The sequence below is a fragment of the Neoarius graeffei genome, chromosome 7 (genome assembly GCF_027579695.1).
Source record: "Neoarius graeffei isolate fNeoGra1 chromosome 7, fNeoGra1.pri, whole genome shotgun sequence".
NCBI classification, from domain to species: domain Eukaryota; kingdom Metazoa; phylum Chordata; class Actinopteri; order Siluriformes; family Ariidae; genus Neoarius; species Neoarius graeffei.
This window is the reverse complement of record NC_083575.1, coordinates 82,698,170-82,722,164: the sequence shown is the minus strand read 5'-3', so window position 1 is coordinate 82,722,164 and position 23,995 is coordinate 82,698,170. Positions and strand designations below refer to the sequence as shown.

General features: G+C 41.2%; 1 protein-coding gene across 4 annotated transcripts in view; it reads left to right on the top strand.

Annotated features, from left to right (window-relative positions):
- Window positions 1–23,995, top strand: part of inpp4b (inositol polyphosphate-4-phosphatase type II B) — a 538,055-nt gene that overhangs the window by 23,553 nt on the left and 490,507 nt on the right. For all 4 annotated transcript variants that reach the window (XM_060926513.1, XM_060926515.1, XM_060926511.1 and 1 more), the window contains exon 2: window positions 1,153–1,269. In XM_060926513.1, coding sequence (XP_060782496.1) covers window positions 1,153–1,269 — 117 coding nt within the window. The remainder of the gene's footprint in view (window positions 1–1,152; window positions 1,270–23,995) is intronic.

Below are 23,995 nucleotides of genomic sequence, written 5' to 3'. Positions count from 1 at the left end.
AGGAAACCCACGCGGACACGGGGAGAACATGCAAACTCCACACAGAAAGGCCCTCGCTGGCCACGGGGCTCAAACCCGGACCTTCTTGCTGTGAGGCGACAGCGCTAACCACTACACCACCGTGCCGCCCCTAATCTTTATCATGTATGGAATAATTGAAATTAAGTTATTTGACTTCGATTGGACATTGCGTACATATTACCATAGTCATGTTTAGTAGTTTGTGCATCTTTTTTTTTTTTTAATCGTAAGCTGATGCAGGTTTCCTCCTGCTGCCTTTAGCCTGTTGATCCCCCCCGCAATCTGTAAAAAAAACCTCTGAAAGATCTAAAAGTTTGCAACATCAGTAAACAAATAAATAAACAGATAGACTGTGCAGTTATTGATCCTGGCTTGACTAATTATGAGCAAATCTGCTTTTAGCCATGAACAGAGTTTCAAAGCATTATCACACACTATGAGATTTTTTTTTTTATGTAAATGGATTGGAGTGTTGTTTACTGGACATTTAGATCTGTGTGTGTGTGTGTGTGTGTGTGTGTGTGTGTGTGTGTGTGTGTGTGTGTAATTGCTCCTCATTATCTCCCTTCGCTCAATCTCTCAAGGATCTTGTGTTCCTGACACACCCTCTGGCCAGAGGAAGTGCTGGAATAAATGCTTGCTTCCCCAGAGAACGGGTCTCGGATTAGTACAAATGCACCATGTATGCCCACATCAGAGGAGCATGGCATTCTGGGAAACTGATCAGAGGCCAGGTCTCAGACCGAGTGAGGTCTCAGAGCATAAACAGATGCTGTTTGAGCTGGAGTGGACTTTGGTTTATCTCAGTGGGGTGCCTGTGTCTCTCTGCTGGACTTTCTTCATTTTTCACCCCGAGTCCTGGTCTAGATAAAAGCTCACTGAACAGAATTCTCATGTAGCTTGTCCATCTCCAGTACACCCGAGTCAGTGTGTAGCCATGTTTCCTGAACGTTTGCTTTTCCTATCCCTTCAGGCACTTCCTGCAAATGAACTCTCTTCTTCTACGCAGGGATGGAGCCCCTGTATGTGCAGCGAACTGTGCACAGCTGTTAACTCACTCAGCAGCCCCTAAGATTCCTCGACCCTCTCACACAGATACTCACTCCATGTTGTCTTTTTCTCTCCTGGCAGGGAACGAGAGATCCTCTGTTCCTGACTGGTGTGAGTTTGTCGCCCGATTGGCCTGTCTACGAGGACAGCCTCATTAAGCTCAGCGTCTATGATGTGAAGGACAAGCATCACCAGATGGTAAGTAGCAGCACCAGAGCCGTCTTTGTGCTCGTGCTGAGCTTGAACCCCTTCAGTCAGTCCTCACAGAGGAAATGAAAAGAGTTATTAATGTTGCTTTCTTTCTTTTCTAATGCAACAAGCATGCTCCAGTCCTTTAAAAAGCCTTCATAGAGATTTAAATGAATGTGTTTTGGCTCCAGACTAAAAAAAATATATATATATATTAGTGCTGTCAAAAATGTCGCGTTATTATCGCGTTAACTTGACTCAATTTTAACGGCGATGATTTTTTTATCGCGAGATTAACGCTCCATGACATGATGTAGGTTTTTCTTAAGCTTTTGAAACTGCCAGGAACTTGGAAAAGAGACTTTGCTTAGAAAAACGATAGCAGCTAGACTGTAATGCCACGCCCCGCACAGCCAGAGTCCTCTTCCCTCCCACCAAAGAACCAGCGCGGGCAGGGCGCGCTAGCCCTAGTCTGGCTAACGCGACAAAGCTCTACGAGCTACAGGCCCTCGTGTTGCGTCACGCTTAGGATGGGCGGGCCCAGGCTACGCTAGCCCCACGCCTCGGGACGAAGAGCCACGGTGCTCGGCTTAGGTTTCGTTTTCCCATCGGCGGCTCCAGCCCGACTTTGCAGTGGCTGTGACAAGACGTATTATGCTCTGCAATAAAAAAAAAAAAAAAACATTGGTACAAAGCAAGCCCATTCACTTTTTTATGCTGATAAGAGAATTACAATGGTTTTTCATGTGACAAAAATGTGCGATTAAATTGCGATTAATCGCGGGTTAACTATGACAGTCGCGACATTAATCGCGATTAAATATTTTAATCGCTTGACAGCACTAATATATATATATATATATATATATATATATATATATATATATATATATATATGCCTTGAATATTTTCAGCCAAAATGAGTTAAAAGGGAGCATAAATATGATTATGGTAACTATCTGTTTCTGAACCTGGGCTTTTTCAGCTCTGTTGGTGTCGAAGAGTGTGGAGAAAAAAAAAAGAAAAAAAATTCACTCCTTTACGAGTAACCCACTATATAAAGCAGACACCATGACGGCTTGCTGGTGGGTTGATAAATGAAACTTTTCCTGAATGATGCAGCTTCCCCCCCCCTTCCCCCTTCCCACTCCCTCAGTGTTGTTTAAAGTGTTATTCATATGGTGGTATCTCTGTACCAGACCCCAACCTGGGCCGTTTACGTAGTCTGTTTCAGCAATGACGACCAGAAATCAACCTTTTGTATTTCATAATTACAATTGTGCATGATTAATTATCACGACTCACTATTTTGGGGGCAGGTAATGTGCCACGAAATTAAATTTCACCATATACTTTCTTTCTTTTTGACATTCAACAAATGTTTCCTACAGAAGCTGAGAAAAGGCAGTGCTTGCAATATATATATATATATATATATATATATATATATATATATATATATATATTTTTTTTTTTTTTTTTTTCTTAAAGGTGGAGTACGAGATTTTGGAATAACGGTTCCCGCAAGCCATATTTTGAAAAGAAACATGCCCGCCCTCACCATGCTCCCACCCCCCGCATCTCCACCCCTCCTCCCCCTCCCCCAGCGTCTCCACCCCCCTCCCTACCCGCGCCTCCAAAGCATGTTGCCAAACCATGTTTATGTGAACATAATGGTACTTACAGGTCAGAGCCTGAGAGTGAATCCGAACGAATAGTGGATACGGGAGGAGGAGGTGGTTTCAAAAACCCATGCTTCATTGGTGTTGAACTGGCTTGTGCCATGCCTTCATAACTAAGAAAACAATAAATAAGAGTTATCGTTTGTGCCACATACAGCTAAGCTAACAAATCGTTTGTATGCATGAAATAAATACCATGGAAAAACTACCATCAAGGATGTAATACGACTATACGCGTTAGTATAACAATCCGTGTCAGCTAACTTTGCAAATCATGCTAACTTAGCAAAACCTACATTGTGTATCCGTTGCTTTGAAATGCCTGGAGTGGTCCCTGCACATACTGTACGCGCAAAGGTAGGGGCGGGGGTGGGGCGGTGAGGGTTGGGGGTGGGGTTTGGGGTCACGGGCTTCAGTCTGATTGACGTGTCAGTATCCAATCATTTTGAGGTATTTTGAGGATTTGATGGCGTTTTTCCTTTATTTTACACTGTAGACTGGATTAAAATATGTGGCAGATCACAGAATCCAGGGACACATGTCTGCCCAGGGCATTTTGAGTTATTGACAGATTCAGAAAGTACAGTTTCTAAGCTTTCCAATGATGCCTTCCATGTGGAGATCTGACAATATTTGAAGAATGTGTGGCCTTTTGAAAGTGTATACTTCTTAAAACAGGAAAGGGAGAAAATCGCCCTCAAAGTTTTCCATCTCAGCTACTCTGGGTGCAGGGCGGGCACATAATGCTGCTCATCTGCATGACATTAAGGAAAGCCCTACCCCCTACGAGCTAGCACGATACTACTTTCATGTAAACAAAGATCACCACGTCAATTTTCCTTCCATGCAAAGTATGCCCAACACAATTATGAAGTACAAAAATAAGTCCTAAAGTATACTTGAACGTTTTATGGTTGAAAAATTACTCACACCGTAAGAAAGAAAGATAGCACGATGATAACACAACTAACACAACACTAGTTTCATGTAAAGCCTCGGTCACAACTGGCCATACAGTACGCGCTCCTACGGCCGGTCTACATGCAAAAAACGCAAGAAATGCACGGAGAGCGCACATGAAACGCACGAGAGCGCGTATGTGAAAAGCACAAGAGCGCGCGTGTGATGTGCTGATTTTTGAGCCGCAGACCGGCCGCAGAGGTTCTTTGTCATGTCAAACAAACTCTACGGGCGCTTACGTTTTTTTCAGGTTGCAAGATAAACTTACGGCCAACGCGTGTCTTTCTCCGTGAACAAAAAAAAAAACCGCAGTGATTTGGGAAACGCCAAAAGTCACACGGCCAAAAAATCGTACGTCCGGTTGTGACCTAGGCTTAACCAAACCACAACACTCTCCGTTACATGCAAAAATAACCACACAGCCTTAGATTAATAAACTTACCCCATCAGAAAGAGAAACGGCGCCTTGCACACACCAATGCCTCCGATGGAATGTAATCCTAGAACGGTCCGTGTATCATCCAATCATTCAAGTATTCCATTCAGTCTGGAAAACGAGGTTGCGGTTTTTTTTGCTAGAAATGGTGATCTCCGATGTAAATACAGAGTGTCTGTTTGCTTCGCGGTGTTTCAGCTCCTCTGCGCTCTGTTTAGTAACTCATTCCATAGTGAAATTACATGCCTGTATGCAGGTTAAGTAGCCATGCGCTCAGCCCGTATCATACAGCTGATTCGAGGAAGAAAAAAAAGACTTAAATCATCATGTGAATGGCCCATACGGTAATTTCCCCACACCCCCCAGCAGGCTACAGTCCTGACAAAAATGAGACAATTTGCAACAAAAAATGTATGCTTTTCCAACAAAACAATCTATTATCTGAAATACTGATTGCATTCTTCAAGATCTCAACTTGCACATGATGGAAAAAAACAAAAATCACAAATTTCGAAAAATAATGCTTCTTTTGCGATTATCTCGGATTCGTTTCAGCCGACATGTGTCCCTGGATTCGGTGAGCGGTCACATATTTCGTTTTTGGGTCAAACCTTCTATTGTACTGCTTGCAACATGGGTGTGAGGAGCTTTTCAAGCAATATGGTAAAAAATACTCCTGAAAAAAATCTCGTACTCCACCTTTAATGTGGTTTTCATGTGGTAAGAAAATTTAATGTGTTATCTCAAGATAACAAAGCTTATTTAATAGTTATTTACACATTTTTATTTATTTTTTCATTCATTCATTCATTATTGACAGACTAAATGAATCATGCCTTTAGATGTCCGGGGCCACACGCGCGCCACAATATTCGGATCAGAGTGTTCCTCCTCTACACTGAGAGGCACTATTCATGATTGGGACGCAGGATTGCAATTATTCCCCATGAACAAGGAATTCCCAACTAGATAGATGCTGTGACTAAAGTTACAGTGATTTACACTCTTTCTTACAAACCGGGACATCTGGTCACTGTACCCTAAAGATCCGGAATGGTAAGAGATAGAGAATGACGCTTAGTGAGGGGAAAAAAGCCCATTTTTCATGGATCGTTCTGGTTCAGTGATCTGGATCAGCACCAAAAGTCATAGCAATGTAAATCAGCCCAGAGGTATTGTTCATGTGAAATTTGGTGATGATTGTTTGAAAACTGAGGTAGAAATAAGTGATTGGGGGAGGGGAAGCCTGTTTTTCATGGATCATTCCAGTTCAATGATCCAGATCAGCACCAAAAGTCATAGCAACTTAATTCAGCCCAGCATGCGAATTTTGGTGATGACTGGTTGAAAACTGAGGGAGAAGCAGCATCCTAAAAACATAATAATAATAATAATAATAATAATAAAGAAAATTAAGTAGAAAAATCTTGAGTGAGAGTAACAATTTGCGCTACTGCTGCTAGCGCAAATTAATAAGTGCGGATCATAAATTTGCATTAAGTCCCTGCCGGCGGCATGGTGGTGTAGTGGTTAGCACTGTTACCTCACAGCAAGAAGGTTCTGGGTTCGAGCCCCGTGGCCGACGGGGGCCTTTCTGTGTGGAGTTTGCATGTTCTCCCCATGTCCGGGTGGGTTTCCTCCAGGTGCTCCGGTTTCCCCCACAGTCCAAAGACATGCAGGGTAGGCTAACTGGTGACTCTAAATTGACCGTAGGTGTGAATGTGAGTGTGAATGGTTGTGTGTCTTTATGTGTCAGCCCTGTGATGACCTGGTGACTTGTCCAGGTCGTACCCCACCTCTCGCCCATAATCAGCTGGGATAGGCTCTGGTTTGCCCGCGACCCTGCACAAGATAAGCTTACGGATAATGGATGGAAAAATGGAAATAAGTCCCTACCCTTTGTAAACACCACCTGTCACGACTACAGATCATAAATGAATGAATATAAATACATAAAATAACTAAGCTTCATAAAACAAAATGAATCGGGCTTTATCTTGAGATAACAAAATAAATTTCTAATTATCACGAGAAAACGGTATGAAAAATCATAGCAACATGGCCGTCCTTTGTCTTCCATAGCTTCCACTTCCATAAAGGTGTTACTTTTCCAAATCCAATTCCAATCTTTGCCATTTTTAACATCATCCACTCTAAGATCCACCAATTTTCAGTGCTATTAGCATGATACTGATACTGGTGCCATCTCTAATATGAGCATATTATGAACGGGATTTATAACAAGAACCTATATCCACTAGTGTATATGAGGGGTAAAAGATGTTCTTTTAAATTCATCACGCTTTAAGTGGATCAGGACTGTCACGGTAAATAAGCATGCCCTTGATGGAATGGTTTACATGCTTGTTTGCTTGTTCATTTTAATTAACCTTGGGAACAGTTGGAATGAAGTTGCATTAAGGAGAGGGTCCATGTCTGATGTACCAACATTCTAATCAAATAGCTGCTCTTAAGATCATCATGCTGAACAAATATATTGCTGTCTTCACCTAAGAGATGCGACACGTAAGGTTAATTTGATTTTGTTTATGGCCGCTGTTGCTACCGTATCACAGACTATCAGCTTTTCCTAATTGGATCTTTAATTACGGCTACACCTATTACAACCAGCTGATGTGCTACATGTGGGGTTTTAAATGGCTTTATGGCTGTTAAGTTCAGCACAGGAGATGTCCGAGATGCGAGCCTCAATTAGATGGACGGTGTTAATAGATGGTGTTCTGCTCCATTCAGGCCCAATGGTCCAATGTGCACAAGCACCCAGCTCAGTTTGCATCAAGTTTCCTCTAATATAAGTGTGCTGCTGGAACACTCCTTCCTGCTCTCTGGAAAGTGTAACCTTGTTTGGCCTCTGCAGTGCATGTCTAATGAACATGAGTTTGTTATTAATGTCTCATTTCAGAGACTGACTGTGCAGATGGGCTTTGGAATCCTTATGCCATGTTTGTGCTACTACATCACTGATGAAGGATATGACTAATTCATAGTTTTACTAATTTATTAACCCTTTATTATGATGTTATCATCCCTTGCAATGGCTTAGCTGTCATTAATTAGGTTCTGTATTCTCTGAAGACCTACAGTGGTGCTTAAAAGTTTGTGGACCTTTTAGAATTTTCTATATTTCTGCATAAATATGACCTAAAACATCATCAGATTTTCACACAGGTCCTAAAAGTAGATAAAGAGAACCCAGTGAAACAAATGAGACAAAAATATTATACTTGGTCATTTATTTATTGAGGAAAATGATCCAATATTACATATCTGTGAGTGGCAAAAGTATGTGAACCGTTGCTTTCAGTATCTGGTGTGACCCCCTTGTGCAGCAATAACTGCAACTAAATGTTTCCGGTAACTGTTGATCAGTCCTGCACACCGGCTTGGAGGAATTTTAATCCATTCCTCCGAACAGAACAGCTTCAACTCTGGGATGTTGGTGGGTTTCCTCACATGAACTGCTTGCTTCAGGTCCTTCCACAACATTTCGATTGGATTAAGGTCAGGACTTTGACTTGGCCATTCCAAAACATTAACTTTATTCTTCTTTAACCATTCTTTGGTAGAACAACTTGTGTGCTTAGGGTCGTTGTCTTGCTGCATGACCCACCTTCTCTTGAGATTCAGTTCATGGACAGATGTCCTGACATTTTCCTTTAGAATTTGCTGGTATAATTCAGAATTTATTGTTCCATCAATGATGGCAAGCCGTCCTGGCCCAGATGCAGCAAAACAGGCCCAAACCATGACACTACTACCATCATGTTTCACAGATGGGGTAAGGTTCTTATGCTGGAATGCAGTGTTTTCCTTTCTCCAAACATAACGCTTCTCATTTAAAGCAAAAAGTTCTATTTTGGTCTCATACGTCCACAAAACATTTTTCCAATAGCCTTCTGGCTTGTCCACGTGATCTTTAGCAAACTGCAGATGAGCAGCAATGTTCTTTTTGGACAGCAGTGGCTTTCTCCTTGCAACCCTGCCATGCACACCATTGTTGTTCAGTGTTCTCCTGATGATGGACTCAAACATTAACATTAGCCAATGTGAGAGAGGCCTTCAGTTGCTTAGAAGTTACCCTGGGGTCCTTTGTGACCCCGCCGATGAGTACACGCCTTGCTCTTGGAGTGATCTTTGTTGGTCGACCACTCCTGGGGAGGGTAACAATAGTCTTGAATTTCCTCCATTTGTACACAATCTGTCTGACTGTGGATTGGTGGAGTCCAAACTCTTTAGAGATGGTTTTGTAACCTTTTCCAGCCTGATGAGCATCAACAATGCTTTTTCTGAGGTCCTCAGAAATCTCCTTTGTTTGTTCCATGATACACTTCCACAAACGTGTTGTGAAGATCAGACTTTGATAGATCCCTGTTCTTTAAATAAAACAGGGTGCCCACTCACACCTGATTGTCATCCCATTGATTGAAAACACCTGACTCTAATTTCACCTTCAAATTAACTGCTAATCCTAGAGGTTCACATACTTTTGCCACTCACAGATATGTAATATTGGATCATTTTCCTCAATAAATAAATGACCAAGTGTAATATTTTTGTCTCATTTGTTTAACTGGGTTCTCTTTATCTACTTTTAGGACTTGTGTGAAAATCTGATGATGTTTTACATCATGTATATGCAGAAATATGGAAAATTCTAAAGGGTTCACAAACTTTCAAGCACCACTGTACATTTGAGGGTACAACCCCAGCGACATTATAGGCATTTACCAGATGCTCTTATCCACAGCAACGTACATTATACCCAGAGCAGCCTAGGGATTAGGCATACTTGCCAACTTTTCAAAATTCTCATGGGGGAGAAAAGTGCGTGAACGACATTCTCAATTGGACGAGGGTATGATGTGCGGTTGAAACGATAACAACAGTGGATCCCAATTAATTGCAAACCATTTGCAATTTATACAATTAAAGAGTTTTTGAATTGTTGATATTGTTCTATCAGTTACTATAGGTTATGGGATTCATGTATCAGGCATGAGAGAGCTCAGAGTGAAAAATCTGAAATAATACTCGTCTTGAATTTTAATATAATAATAATGAAAGGGAAGTCTTAAATCAGATTTTTAGCTGAAAAATCTCATGCCTGAAAATTGTATGCATACAGAGACCCACAGAAAATCACACAAGTGATGCTTTAGAAGAATGTTTATCATTTCTTAAAATAGTCACAGTGAATGAAAGTATTATTGGATTGCATCAAATGTGTTTTCCTTCTGTAAGCTCATGTAAAACTACAGAGAACTATAATATCATATATAAATTACATTTTAATAAGATTTGACCAAAATAGTAACAACTCAATTAACCCTTTGATGCAAAACATATGCACACCCCTTCTAATGCACAACATGGGTCAAAAATGACCCGCATTCATTTTCCAGGTTATTTCATGCTGACTGAGTTTTTCTTTGCTCTATCTTTTGAAATCAATTTATTTTATGATTGAATATTCCAAGTATTCTTTAAATATCTTGTTTTTAATTACCATAAATCATTAATTTAATTTTTTCTTTCCTACTTTATGAACAAAAATACTTTTTATATTACTACACATGGGTCATCTAAGTGTGATTTAAAATTAAATGTCTTAATACTATAATAATAATTTGTTTCAAGTAATTACTTTAGCAGTGAATGGGGCCAGTTATTTATTTATTAACTATGTAGTTAGCTAAGCCAACTACAATAAAATTAGCTAACTAAAGTAGAATATGTCAACAGCTCGGTAGCTAATAGTAATTACTTGTAACTTTCTGACAAGTAATCTACTCACTCTCAAGGGAACCTAAACATAATCGATTTTTTTCTAAGGTAATGTTAGAACAATTGAAAAACATTACTTACATGTATTAGATGGGCAAAGGGCGCTGTGCTGTGCTGAGCTGTGAAATGTCTGGCACAAGCACAATTCACAGTTCCCACCAAACGCTGGAGTAAATGCATGCGGGTTGGTTCTGACCCATGTGTGTAAACTTGATGTAGAATTACAAAAGCTGTGCTTGTTCATAACTTAAGAAAGGAAAAATAAAAATGATGATTTGTGCTAAACAAAAACAAGATATTTACTGCATATTTGGAAAAGTAAATGACAAAATGAATTTATTTCAAAAGTATATCATAGAAACACTCAGCCATACATGAAATAACCTGGAAAATGAATGCAGGTCGTTTTTGACCCATGTTGTGCATTAGAAGGGTAGTGATACAAAAAGGGTTTTTATTCAAAAAGTAAGAAAGGAAAAAATAAAATAAGGATGTATGATGATCAGAAACAAGTTAATTGAGGAATACCTTGAATACTGAATGATGGAATTAATTTATTGCAAAGATATAGAAGATAAAAACTCAGCCGGGTCACTTTTGACCCATGTTTTGCATCAAAGGGTTAAATAAATATTGCACTGTCTTAGTACGACTAAAATGCATCTCTCTCACTAAACACTTTCCAACAGAATTTTTTAAAAAACACTAGAAATCCTATCAAAATCCTATCGGAATGCATCAAAGGAATTTGCTCATTTCTAAACTTTGACTGAAAGTTTTCAAACAAAATTTAAAAATGGCGCTATAAATACTACCATACTATCAAAATATACTCCACAAAGAAATTCACTCGAATGCAAAATTTTAGTACGACCAAAATACACTCACTAGTAAACTTAAAACCTCAAAACTCTATCAAAATCAATCACTTTCCAGATAATTCACTTGTAAACTTTCACTTAAAACTTCCAAACATAAATTCAAAATAGCACTAAGACACTACCACACTATTCAAATACACTCGTCAAACAAATTCTCCGTCATGCAAAATTTCACTAAACACTTTAGAAGTTGTACAGTTTGTTTCTGAAATGGTATGGAAGACGAGTTTAATTTCACATTCAAATGTCCATTATATTCTGATTTAAGGTATCTTTACCTTGAAATGTGTAACTGGCTGGTCGAACATTTGCTTATCCGTGGAAATTCATTCTCCCATGCAACCTGGTATTTGCATTCATATTTTTGCCGTTTGGTATTGGGTTTAGTGACCATGATGAATGACTGCTTGTAAAAAATGTCGGACAGCCTGGGTGAATCCTACATTACGGAAGTGACTGTCGTTCTGTTCGTTGATTGGTTAAAAATCAGTTGACGTCAGCAGTGTTTCTCATACGATTCTGACTGGACATAATTGGGAGTATTTTTAACTTGACGGTAGGGATTTCCCAAAACTGGGAGATTATCCAGTTTTTAACAAATACGATCGGGAGGCGGAGGCTAAAATCAGGAACCTCCCGCCGAAATCGGGAGGGTTGGCAAGTATGATTAGGTGCTTTGCTCAAGCCATTCTTGCTGGTCCAGGGAATCAAACTGGCAACCTTTTGGTCCCAAAGCTGCTTCTCAAACCATTAGGCCATGGCTTCCTATGTTGTAAACTCCCCAAATGTGAGCACCAGTCAGGCTGTTCTATTGTCACAGTGCAAAAATCAGACAGTCTGCCATCATGTGATCATGAATTTTACCCAGTTGTGCCCAGACATTGGGAAAACATACACATGATCCCACTGGGACACAAGCCCAAAGCTGGAGCAGATCACCAGTTTCTCCACCATTTCATTGTTGCAAATCTGTTTGCCAACTTTTAGGGGGAAAAGAGTATACTGCATAATTCACAGTTCTAGCTAAGGGACTTCTTGTTTTTCTGACTGGATGACAGCTGATGATCTGAGAAAGTCAAGAAAGGATTCTTAAGTCAAGGCTGGCTTGGCATCAGGTCAAAACTTATTGTTCAGTGTGCTGCATCTGTGCTTGACATTGAAATTTAGTGCCAAGAACATCATTGTGGAGCTGCAGGGTCCCTGGTTCGATCCTAGGCTTGGGTTACTGTATGTACGGTGTTTTCGCATTTTGTTCATGTAGGGTTTCCTCTGGGTTCTGTACTGTATTTATTCCCACTTCACAATATGCTGGTGGATAAATTGGTGAGTCTAGACTTTCAAGATGGCAGCACGCACAGACGCAATGGCCCGCAGCTCCCCATGCAGAGGCTTTTTTTTTTTTATTGTATGCATGTTAGTTTACTACTGAGCAACTGTTTACAATTATGGTAGGATTGTGCAATTTACAGTCCAGAGGAAATTTGGAATATTGATTTAAAAAGTTTCATTCCACTGCCACTTCCTAACATCCCGGAGGAGCTACTCAGCACATTGGTGCCTACCTTGATTATCACCCGGTGGCACAGGCGGAGATGGAACCAGAAGTAGAAGTGGGGCAAGAGAGCTGGCGTTCATGTTAGGCTAAAAAAACTCCCAGAATAAACCTTCTCTACCCAGCCTGTTCATCGCAAACACCCAGTCCATAGTGAACAAGATAGATGGGCTGAGGCTGAGGATTTCATTGCAAAAGATGAACACCTGTGCTTCACTTTTCATGGAAACCTGGCTAAATGCTAACATCCCCAACTCCGCTATTGAGCTACCTGGCTGGACTGTTTACTGGGTGGACTGGACTGTTGAATCCGAAAAGGATAAAGGTGGCAGTGTGTGCATTTACAGTATGTGAGTAACCCCTGGTGCACTTCCACAGTCATTACTGAACAATACTGCTCAGCGGATCTGGAATTTATCACACTGAAGTGTAAGACCTATATATTACAGTATATACTTAACATATACTGTAATGTAACAAATGGGTACAAAGTGTTTCCCGTCCCCCACCTTGGATGTTCTGATCATATTTCTTTGTTCCTGACCCCAGCATACAAACCCATCATCATCAGAACAAAGCCCACTGTGCAGACTATCAGAGCCTGACCTGAAGGGAGCCATGACCAGACTACAAGACTGTTTTGATGACACAAATTGGGATTTGTTCATACAGGAATCTACTCAGGACAACCACATGGACTTAAACAACTATGCCTCTTTAGTTTCAGCTTACATTAACTTCTGCATGGACAATGTTACCACTTTCAAGAACATCCGCACATTCCCCAACCATAAACCATGGATGAACAGGGAAGTTCAAAAGCTGCTGAAACTACTGTATGTGACAATGCCTTACGCACTGGTGATCCAGAGGCCTACTCAACAGCTAGGTCCAACCTAAAGAGAGGTATCAGAGATACCACCACACCAAGCTGACCCTGCAGGAGGCCCCACCAAATGCACTGGTGCTTACCTCACATGAGGTGAGACGGGCCCTCAGCCACATCAACCCTAATAAAGTGGCTAGACCTGATGGTGTCCTAGGACGGGTACTGAAACACTGCACAAATCAACTGACTGCAGTCTTCACCAGCCTGTTCAACATCTCCCTGGAACAGGCCACGGTCTCCACCTGCCTCAAGTCCACCAGTATTAGCTGTCCCAAAACAGGCGGTGGTCAGGACCCTGAACAGCTATCACCCAGTGGCCCTGACCCCCATTGTCATGAAGTGCTTTGAGCAGCTGGTCCAAGCACACATCAACCCCACCCCCGACCAACACCAATTTGCAGACAGGTCAAACAGGTCAATGGAGGATGCCATTTCACTGACCCTTCATACTGCCCTGCAACACCTGCAGCGGCAGGACAGTCATGTGCAAATGCTGTTCACTGACTACAGCTCTGCCTTTAATACCCCCCCCATTAAACTGGCCATCAAACTGAATAACCTTGGACTGAACACACACCTATGTAATTGGATTCTGGACTTTCTCACCAACAGACCACAGATCGTATGCATGAGTAAACACACCTCCACCTCTATCACTCTGAATACTGAAGTACCGCAGGGATGTGTGCTCAGCCCCTTCCTTTACTCCCTCTTCACACATGACTGCAAACCCATACATAATTCCAACATCATCATCAAGTTTGCAGATGGCACAACCATGATAGGTCTGATCTCAGATTACAATGAGTTAGCCTACAGGGAAGAGGTCAAGAAACTGGAGTGCTGGAGTCAAGACAACAACCTCATCCTGAACTCCAGAAAGATAACAGAACTCATTGTGGACTTCAGGAGACAATGCATGGAGGCCACCATTCTATCAGCATCAGCGGCGAGAGGGTGGAGGTAGTCCAGAACTTCCGATTTTTTGGCAAACACATCAGCCAAGACTTGTCATGGGCCACAAACACTTCAGCACTGGCTAAAAAGGTCTTCAGAGGCTTCACTTCCTGAGGACCCTGAGGAAAGCACAACTGCCCCAACAGTTGCTGATGAACTTCTACAGGTGCACCATAGAATCAGTGATCATGTACTGCATCACTGTGTGGTACTCGTGCTGCACCTTGGAGGACAAGACGACCCAACAGCTCAGCGGATCACAGGCACTCCACTTCCATCACTCGAAGAAATCCATCACACCTGGTGCACCCGCAGAGGCAAAAATATTGTCAAGGACCCAACTCACCCTGGACACAGAGACTGTACCCCTCTGCCATCCAGAAAGTACAACAGAACCCTGTATGCCCGCACAACCCAGCTGAGGACCAGTTTTTACCCCATGGCCATTACACTACTGAATTCTCAGCACTCACTGCCCCCTCCAACTAATCCACAGGTCTGAACAGCACACCTCCATTCACTCACTGCTGCTATATTATTGTGCAATACAGCCCATGGCACTTGACTGGCTCTATATATTCATGTATATTGCTTTTTTTTAAAATACTTAGTAAATTTAACTGAGCATCCACTGGCTTGTTCCAAACGACATCTCACTGTACTTGTACGGTGACAATAAAGGCATCTTGTATCTTATATCTTGCATCTAAATTGCCTTATTGACTATATAATGCTTTACTCCCAAAATATAAACAAACTAAAACAACATAGCATCACACACTGACCATAATCTTTCGAATTTAAATCTCCCTAAAACCTTCAAAGAAGTGTCAAAACTAACTAAACCAAAGCTTAAAGAAATATCTGCAAAGCCTTTTCTGTGGGCTTTGAGAAATCAATCGGTAAAAACGTGGGTGTTCCAACAATTACTTATCTGCAGAAGTTAAAAGATTGGCAGAAGAGCTTTGAAAGATTAACAGTGATCATAGAAGAATCCACAGTGAAATCATTTTTGCTGGGTGCTGGTTACGACGAGAAAGCTGTAAGAAAATACAAAACGCTTCATGCATGGGAACACAAGCAAGGAATTCACTTAGTCAAGTAAGTACTGTAAACACAGCAGAACTGTCAAATTTATTTTATAAGTTTAATTTGATTTTAATTCTTTCACTCTGATTTTCCTCAAGCTCATTATGCTACCAGATTACAACAATCTTTGGGCTGTTAAAGGAAGCTCTTAGGGCTACAGGGTCAAATACTACCTTCGATCTACCTACGTAAGCACTAAAAGGCGAAGGACATGCCAGCTTACGGTACATACACTGTATCATTTGTGCTTTGTTTTGGGAGATGATCCTTCAATAAAGTCGTCCTTTTCAGTTCTTTGACTTGTCCTTGTTTTTTGATTTTTGCACTTTTTATGACTAAACACAAAGACAGACGGGTTGAAGGCTTTTTGATTCGGATCATCAGACTTTACTCCATCACTGAAGTGTGCAGAACACAGTCGCGTGTTGTCTGTCGGTGTAAAATTTTGACTGCAAATTCTGTCTAACCACACTTTTTGACGCTTAGCTGCTTTGGGTATTCTATAAAACTTTAAGTCAGGATTCCTTATTTGAAGTTTGAAGTTTGTGCACAGCAAAAGTCATTTTTCCCAAGTGAATTTGAAGAAATTACTTAGGTGTGGCTTAGTAAACAAATATAGTGCCTGGTTATCCCCCAAGGCGCAAGGCATTATGGGTATGTGAAAGTAGAGAATGCCTGTGGGATGGACTGACCTCCCATCCAGTCTGTATTCTGACCTACCACCCAGTGTTCCTGGGATAGGCTCCAGATCTACTGCAACCCTGACCAGAATAAAGTGGTTACTGAAGATGAAAGAATAAATGAATGAAAACAGTGAACTCTCTATGTTGATACCTAGCTAGTTTGTTCACGTCGATCTTCCCTGGACTACTACTTATTACTATAATGTCCACAGTATGGGTTTAAACAACATGGATTTGTAATATGCAGCATGGACACTTGGTATAAAATTGGATCTACAAAAGAAACTAATTTCCCTTTGCTTAGAACATTGCATCTCTTGGGATCCCTGCATGCAAGACATTTGATAGAGATCCATATGGGGCTTTGTGATGTTCTTGACTGTTTCATTCCCAGTGGTGCAAGTAGTATCAACGTTCCTTCCCTGTGTGCTCCAGCAGACATGATGAGTTTACAGAATGCTCTGTTTCAGAGCCTTTAAGTGCCATCAGCTGGGATGTGTTTGCTTGATCCCCATTTCTGGATCACAAAGCTATTTGAGCAAAATTGTCTGTGTTTTGTGTGTGTGAGAGAGAGAATCACTTTTAAAACTGTTTTCTCCAATCTCCAAGAACACCTACAGGCTCACTAGGCTTTTTAAGATGATGACTATATTACTATCACAGCAAGTGACCTGAAAACAGTCACCATGCCAAACTTTATACCCTGCATTTGTCTGACAATAGACAGTCGGAGGTTTATATATATATATATATATATATATATATATATATATATATATATATATATATAAAATATAAACTTTTACCATCCAGTGTTTCGACATCCTGAACAGAGCCTTTGCGTTTCATGTTTCATCTGAGCACCATTTCCTTCTCGCCTGCAGCTCCGGCACTAAGCATGGCAAGCTCACATGAATAAGTGAACCCACTGAGTCTGCATGAATAAGTGAACAGGAAGAACAAGAGGCAGAGGGAGAATAAGGAGGAGAGCCAAAGGCAGAGTTCGAGAAGAGGGTGACAGGGGTCTGATTGTAGAAAGAAGATGGCTTCTTGATGCCTTGCCTTGGGATGTGCTGGGGGATGTCGGGGTGGAGTGGGTCCTGCCCCCCCCCGACAGTTCTGATTAGAAGTTCTCCAGAGTGGAGAGATGGCGCATCATGGGAAATTCTTCCTTCTTGCACTCTTCCTGTGTTGACCTTTCAAAGTTTACTCAAGGTCTTATCTGGAGATCAACAGATTTTGGTTAGACATTCTAAGCATCTGTATAGGTGTACTGTATATGTGTGTAGCATGTAGTGTGTAATCCTGGGCTTAAACCTACTGGAAAGCCATTGTTTTGTTTTCTTCAAGGTTCAATTAGCAAATTAGTTCCTGGCCCAGTACAAACGCATACAACACTTAACGGGGCTATATATTACTTGCAATTCGATTGGAGAATGCAAAATAGATGAGGAAAGGAATAACGAAAGAGAGAATTAAACGAGAAGAAGAGAGACGTGGTGAATGCTGATAAGATTTCTCATCCTTTTAGTGCTCATTTACCTCCCATAGGGAGCCGTTAAAACGTCAAGACTATTATCGGCCATGCAACTTGTTGTCAGTAGAAAGCAATTATCCACTGTCCGCTGCTTTAATGAATGTGTCATGCCTACCTGTGGAATGGTATCATGGGTAATCATACAGTAATTTCTCTTGTCTCAGAGTGTGACTGGGCTGTTTTAGAACTGTGTGCTCCTGGCCTCACACTGGGCTTATTTCTGATGCACTGATGGTGCGCTGCTCATCTGAGCCAGAACAGAAGCCAACAAACATTTGGCCATTGTCAAGATAGAAGAAGACAAATGTGTTCAGACACACTCTCAAGAGCACCAAGAGTGCTTTGTAAGTGCTTTCATTCAAATTCAACCTGATTTCACACTGCAAATTTGTAATTTGCATGACTTCAAATCAGAAGTTATGCTCAAGGTAACGTTCTTCTACCTTCCAGGTGGGGCTAGAGGTCACAGCATTTCTTTCTTTCTTTTTTTATGTCTTGCATATAAAAACCAACTGCATTGCCCCTGTTCATTTAAAACACACAGATTTGTCATAAGCTCAGGGTGGCATGTTGGTGCAGTGGGTTAGCACTGTTGCCTCACAGCAAGAAGGTTCCAGATTCGAACCTTATGGCTGACAGGGGCCTTTCTGGTGGAGTTTACATGTTCTCCCCGTGTCTATCACAGTCACGACATGCCTTAATATGCAATCCTCTTCGGTCTTATTTTCCTACAAGTTATGACACTGAAAAATCTCAAAGCTGGGGGTTCTCATGTTAGAAGTCATGTATTTCATAAACTGCTAGCTCCATAGCCAGTCTACCAACCTTATTTTGATCATGAATCAATAAAGATTACTCAGCCCAACATGTTATTCAATTCAAGTCGATAATGTTGATCCAAATGGTCAGTTTTTTCAACTATGAAGAAAAGTTCCAGTCTACTCCACCGGTGCTGCCATTTTGGAAATCACATGATGCACATGTTGCTGCGCTGACTGGTTGAAACTGAGTGATGTTGAATTTGTCTGCAAGAAACCATGAACCAATGTTTTGAATGTGACGTGTCACAACAAGTAACAAAAACAAGACTAAAGACTCACAACACACCGTGTCATGGTATGGAAGGGTTGGAAATTAAACAAGTAGGACACAGTCTATAGGTAAAACAGCACGGTGTGTAAGGTTCACTAAACACTGTTTCGAGCTTTGGCCAATCAGCGTGCAGGAATGCAATCACGTGATTTTCAATCTTGGTGGAGTAGACGAACTTTTCAGCTCAATTCAGAAAACGGGCAGCAGGGGACACTAATATTGATTTGAAGTTGCTGAAATGTTGATTCGGGAAACCTTTATTGTTTTGTGATCAAATGGAGACCGACAGATTGTATGTGGAGTGGACCATTCATGAATTACAGCTTTGGGGATTTTGGGGAATAACTTGTAGGAAAAGAAGACCAAGGAGGATTGTGTATTGGGGCATGTAGCAACCGTGTGTGTCTATGTGGGTTTCCTCCGAGAGTTCAAAGACAGATTAGGTAAAATACCCAGCCATTGGGGTTGCACAAGCTGGTGTATACTTAGTGCCAGTCCCAAGCCCAGATTGATTGTGGAGGGTTGTGTCAAGAAGGGAATCTGGTGTAAAAACCTATGCCAAATCAAGTAATAATAATTAGTTCAATTTATATAGCGCCTTTCTCACACTTAAGGTTGCTTTACAATTAGGGGAGGAAAAAAAAGTAAACCAAAAAAGGATCAGGATGTAATTCCAATGGCATAGCTACCCACAGTCCCACCAAAAGGTGCACAAAGATAAATCTTACACTGCCTGCATAGCCACTGTGACACCACCAGGCAACATCACTCGGAACACCGCACCATGGATCCACAAAGTGAGCGCCGAAGCACTGCCACACAGAGCGCTGGTATGTCCCAAGCCACCTGCACAGCCACCGCGAGACCACCGGGCAACATTGCTCGGAACACCGCACCAAGCGCAGAAGCACCGCCGCACAGGACGCTGGATAACCCCGATGTTAAAAGAGCAACAAGCTCCCTGCAGTCCATAGCAAGGAGTACAGGCATCACCCATGGTGGGCCAAGGCTTGAAGGAAACCGACGCCCAAAACTGGGCCTGGAGCTGCGCCACAGCCGGAGGACGAAACATGCTAAAAAAACAAACAAACTTCAAACTATACAAACATAAAGATAAAAACAAAGGGAAGGGGAAAAATAAACATAAAAAGCTCCAGTAAGAAGTGGCAGCCAAAATGCACACAGCGTACTCTCAACTGGAAACATGAATGATGGATATGAGGATCATGATGATAAATATGTTTATTTAGACCTCTTGCAGTTAAATGATGAATTACAGGTTGATGCACAACATCCAAAAACAATTACAAAGTAGTTAACGCAAATATTCTGAATACTTAACTGACACAAAATTAGAAAAACGATTAGTTTTACATTCCATTTGGTAACCTGAACTTCCTGACCTTAATCCATAATCTACTTGCAATGACCTACTACTGACAATGGTGTGCTGTGGGGACTCCTAACGGGAGCAGCCAAAAGAAGATGAAGACCATGCATTACATGCCAACTGATGCTGCCTTTACATATTTCTCAGATACTTTAAGTTATAATTAAGCATTCGCTAGTTAGTTGTATTTCTGACACTGTTTCCTGTCATACAAATGAATATAGTGTTGGCTCATCGATATTTGGAGATGGATGGAATACAAAATTGTTGCAGTATTATAGTAATATAATCAATGAACAGGGTTAAAGCTATTAACCGGGACATTTTGAAATTACAGGGTTATGAAATGTCATCCTCATACATTATTACAAGATGTTCAAGACAAAAAAAAAATAAGTGGACTTTAGTTTAAAAAACATGTTCAAATTGTAACATCTGTCCGCTGGGTCATTTCCACAAACACTGCCATACTGGATTAGCCAGATACATGGGTGTATTAGGAGACAAAAATGAGGGTAGCGCAAGTCTTCCTCTTTCCGTCTTGGATCCAAGACGTTTGTCCGAGTGGCTTCATCAAGTAAAGCGAGAAAACTTTACTCCTGGAAAAAGCAGCAAAATTGTGCAGTGAGCATTTTGCAGAAAATTGTTTTGTGGAGGACTTGTATGACAAAAAAAATCACTGAGAAGAAGTGAGACATGAGGGAGAAACGACAACTGAAGCCAAATGCGATCCCGACTTTGTTTCACCACCAAACACCGACAGCATACCGTGTCATGCATCAAACATATACAGGGATGTGTGTATGTATGTATGTATGTATGTGTATAAATGTGTGTGTGTGTGTGTGTGTGTGTGTGTGTGTATATACACACACAGTGGTGCTTGAAAGTTTGTGAACCCTTTAGAATTTTCTATATTTCTGCATAAATATGACCTAAAATATCAAACAGATTTTCACACAAGTCCTAAACACCTGAGCATAAAAGTAGATAAAGAGAACCCAGTAAAACAAATGAAACAAAAATATTATACTTGGTCATTTATGATTGAGGAAAATGATCCAATATTACATATCTGTGAGTGGCAAAAGTATGTGAACCTCTAGGATTAGCAGTTAATTTGAAGGTGAAATTAGAGTCAGGTGTTTTCAATCAATGGGACGACAATCAGGTGTGAGTGGGCACCCTGTTTTATTTAAAGAACAGGGATCTATCAAAGTCTGATCTTCACAACACATGTTTGTGGAAGTGTATCATGGCACAAACAAAGGAGATTTCTGAAGACCTCAGAAAAAGCATTGTTGATGCTCATCAGGCTGGAAAAGGTTACAAAACCATCTCAAGAGTTTGGACTCCACCAATCCACAGTCAGACAGACTGTGTACAAATAGAAGAAATTCAAGACCATTGTTACCCTCCCCAGGAGCGGTTGACCAACAAGGATCACTCCAAGAGCAAGGCTTGTAATAGTCGGTGAGGTCACAAAGGACCACCGGGGTAACTTCTAAGCAACTGAAGGCCTCTCTCACATTGGCTAATGTTCATGAGTCCACCATCAGGAGAACACTGAACAACAATGGTGTGCATGGCAGGGTTGCAGGGAGAAAGCCACTGCTCTCGAAAAAGAACATTGCTGCTCGTCTGCAGTTTGCTAAAGATCACGTGGACAAGCCAGAAGGCTATTGGAAAAATGTTTTGTGGACGGATGAGACCAAAATAGAACTTTTTGGTTTAAATGAGAAGTGTTATGTTTGGAGAAAGGAAAACACTGCATTCCAGCATAAGAACCTTATCCCATCTGTGAAACATGGTGGTGGTAGTATCATGGTTTAGGCCTGTTTTGATGCATCTGGGCCAGGACAGCTTGCCATCATTGATGGAACAATGAATTCTGAATTATACCAGCAAATTCTAAAGGAAAATGTCAGGACATTTGTCCATGAACTGAATCTCAAGAGAAGGTGGGTCATGCAGCAAGACAATGACCCTAAGCACACAAGTCGTTCTACCAAAGAATGGTTAAAGAAGAATAAAGTTAATGTTTTGGAATGGCCAAGTCAAAGTCCTGACCTTAATCCAACTGAAATGTTGTGGAAGGACCTGAAGCGAGCAGTTCATGTGATGAAACCCACCAACATCCCAGAGTTGAAGCTGTTCTGTACGGAGGAATGGGCTAAAATTCCTCCAAGCCGGTGTGCAGGACTGATCAACAGTTAGCGGAAATGTTTAGTTGCAGTTATTGATGCACAAGGGGGTCGCACCAGATACTGAAAGCAAAGGTTCACATACTTTTGCCACTGACAGATATGTAATATTGGATCATTTTCCTCAATAAATAAATGACCAAGTATAATATTTTTGTCTCATTTGTTTAACTGGGTTCTCTTTATCTACTTTTAGGACTTGGGTGAAAATCTGTTTGATATTTTAGGTCATATTTATGCAGAAATATAGAAAATTCTAAAGGGTTCACAAACTTTCAAGCACCACTGTGTGTGTGCGTGTGTATATATATAAAATTATTATTTATTTATTTTATTTTTTTAAAATAAACAGGCAGTAAACTACCACTACTATCCTGGGATGCTTTTCTGCTTACCATGGCTGTAAGATGTGGTTATTTGTGCTACCGTAGCCTTTCTGTCAACTCCAATCAGTCTAGTCATTTCACTCTGACCTCTCTCGTTGACAAAGCATTCCCGCCCACTGAACTGCTGCTCACTGGATGTCCCCCCATCATTCTTAACAAACTCTAGAGACGTTTGTGTGCAAACCTGAGGGATCAGCAGTTTAAGACCAATGACCACATTACCAAATTACTGAGATCATACTTTTCCTGGTTCTGATGTTTAGAGTGAATGTTAATTAACTGAAGCCCTCAATGTGTATCTGCATCATTTTATGCATTGACCCTCTGCGACGTGATTGGCTGATTGGACAATTGCATGAATCAGCAGGTGATGGAAACTATCAATTGTTTGTTAAACCACTTTATGACTTGTGTATATTGGATATTGAATTGATGTTTATGATAACTCTATTAGCAAGTGAAGGCAACAGTGCGCCATTTCAACATATCCATAGTGGTATCTCACATAGTATACACATTCACGCTCGCAAACATGTTTGTTCATACACACGGAGACGCACATAAGTGAAGTCTGATCATTATCTCTGCTTTTATATCCATGTATATGTTAACACAAGAGTTGCTGTGATGTATTGCTTCATCTACACACACACACACACACAGTCCACAATCCATAGAATGTAGGCTGATATGAGCTGGAAAGGAGCAATGGGAGAGGAGATCAAAGATGTGTGAGAGAGAGGGAGGAAGGGGGGGATAGAAAGATAGAGCCAAGATTGAGCGAGAGAAAGAGAGAGAGTGGAGGGCAGGAGATGTGGGAGATCAAACAAAAGCTCATGCATATATATTAACCACCATAGATGGCCTGCAAGATAGATAGAGGAACGGCAAGTAAGCGAGGGCCTCGCAGCAGCAGGCCGATGTCGGTGGCCTTCTTTACTGCATAACGCTGATTGCTGCTGCCCTAATGATCTCCACTATAAACAGATTAAATCTGATCCTGTAGAAATGACACAGTGAACCCCCTGCTAAGTTTCTACAGCACTCCCTCTGCCTAGCGTTTGTAGAGTTATTTGTCTGACAGTATTGGTTCTGTTAATTAGGATACATTGTTTCTGGATACAGCCTCTTTCACACTTTACTGCTGTAGATGTGGGAGGTTTGGGTTCAAATCCCAGATGTGCTCTGTGCT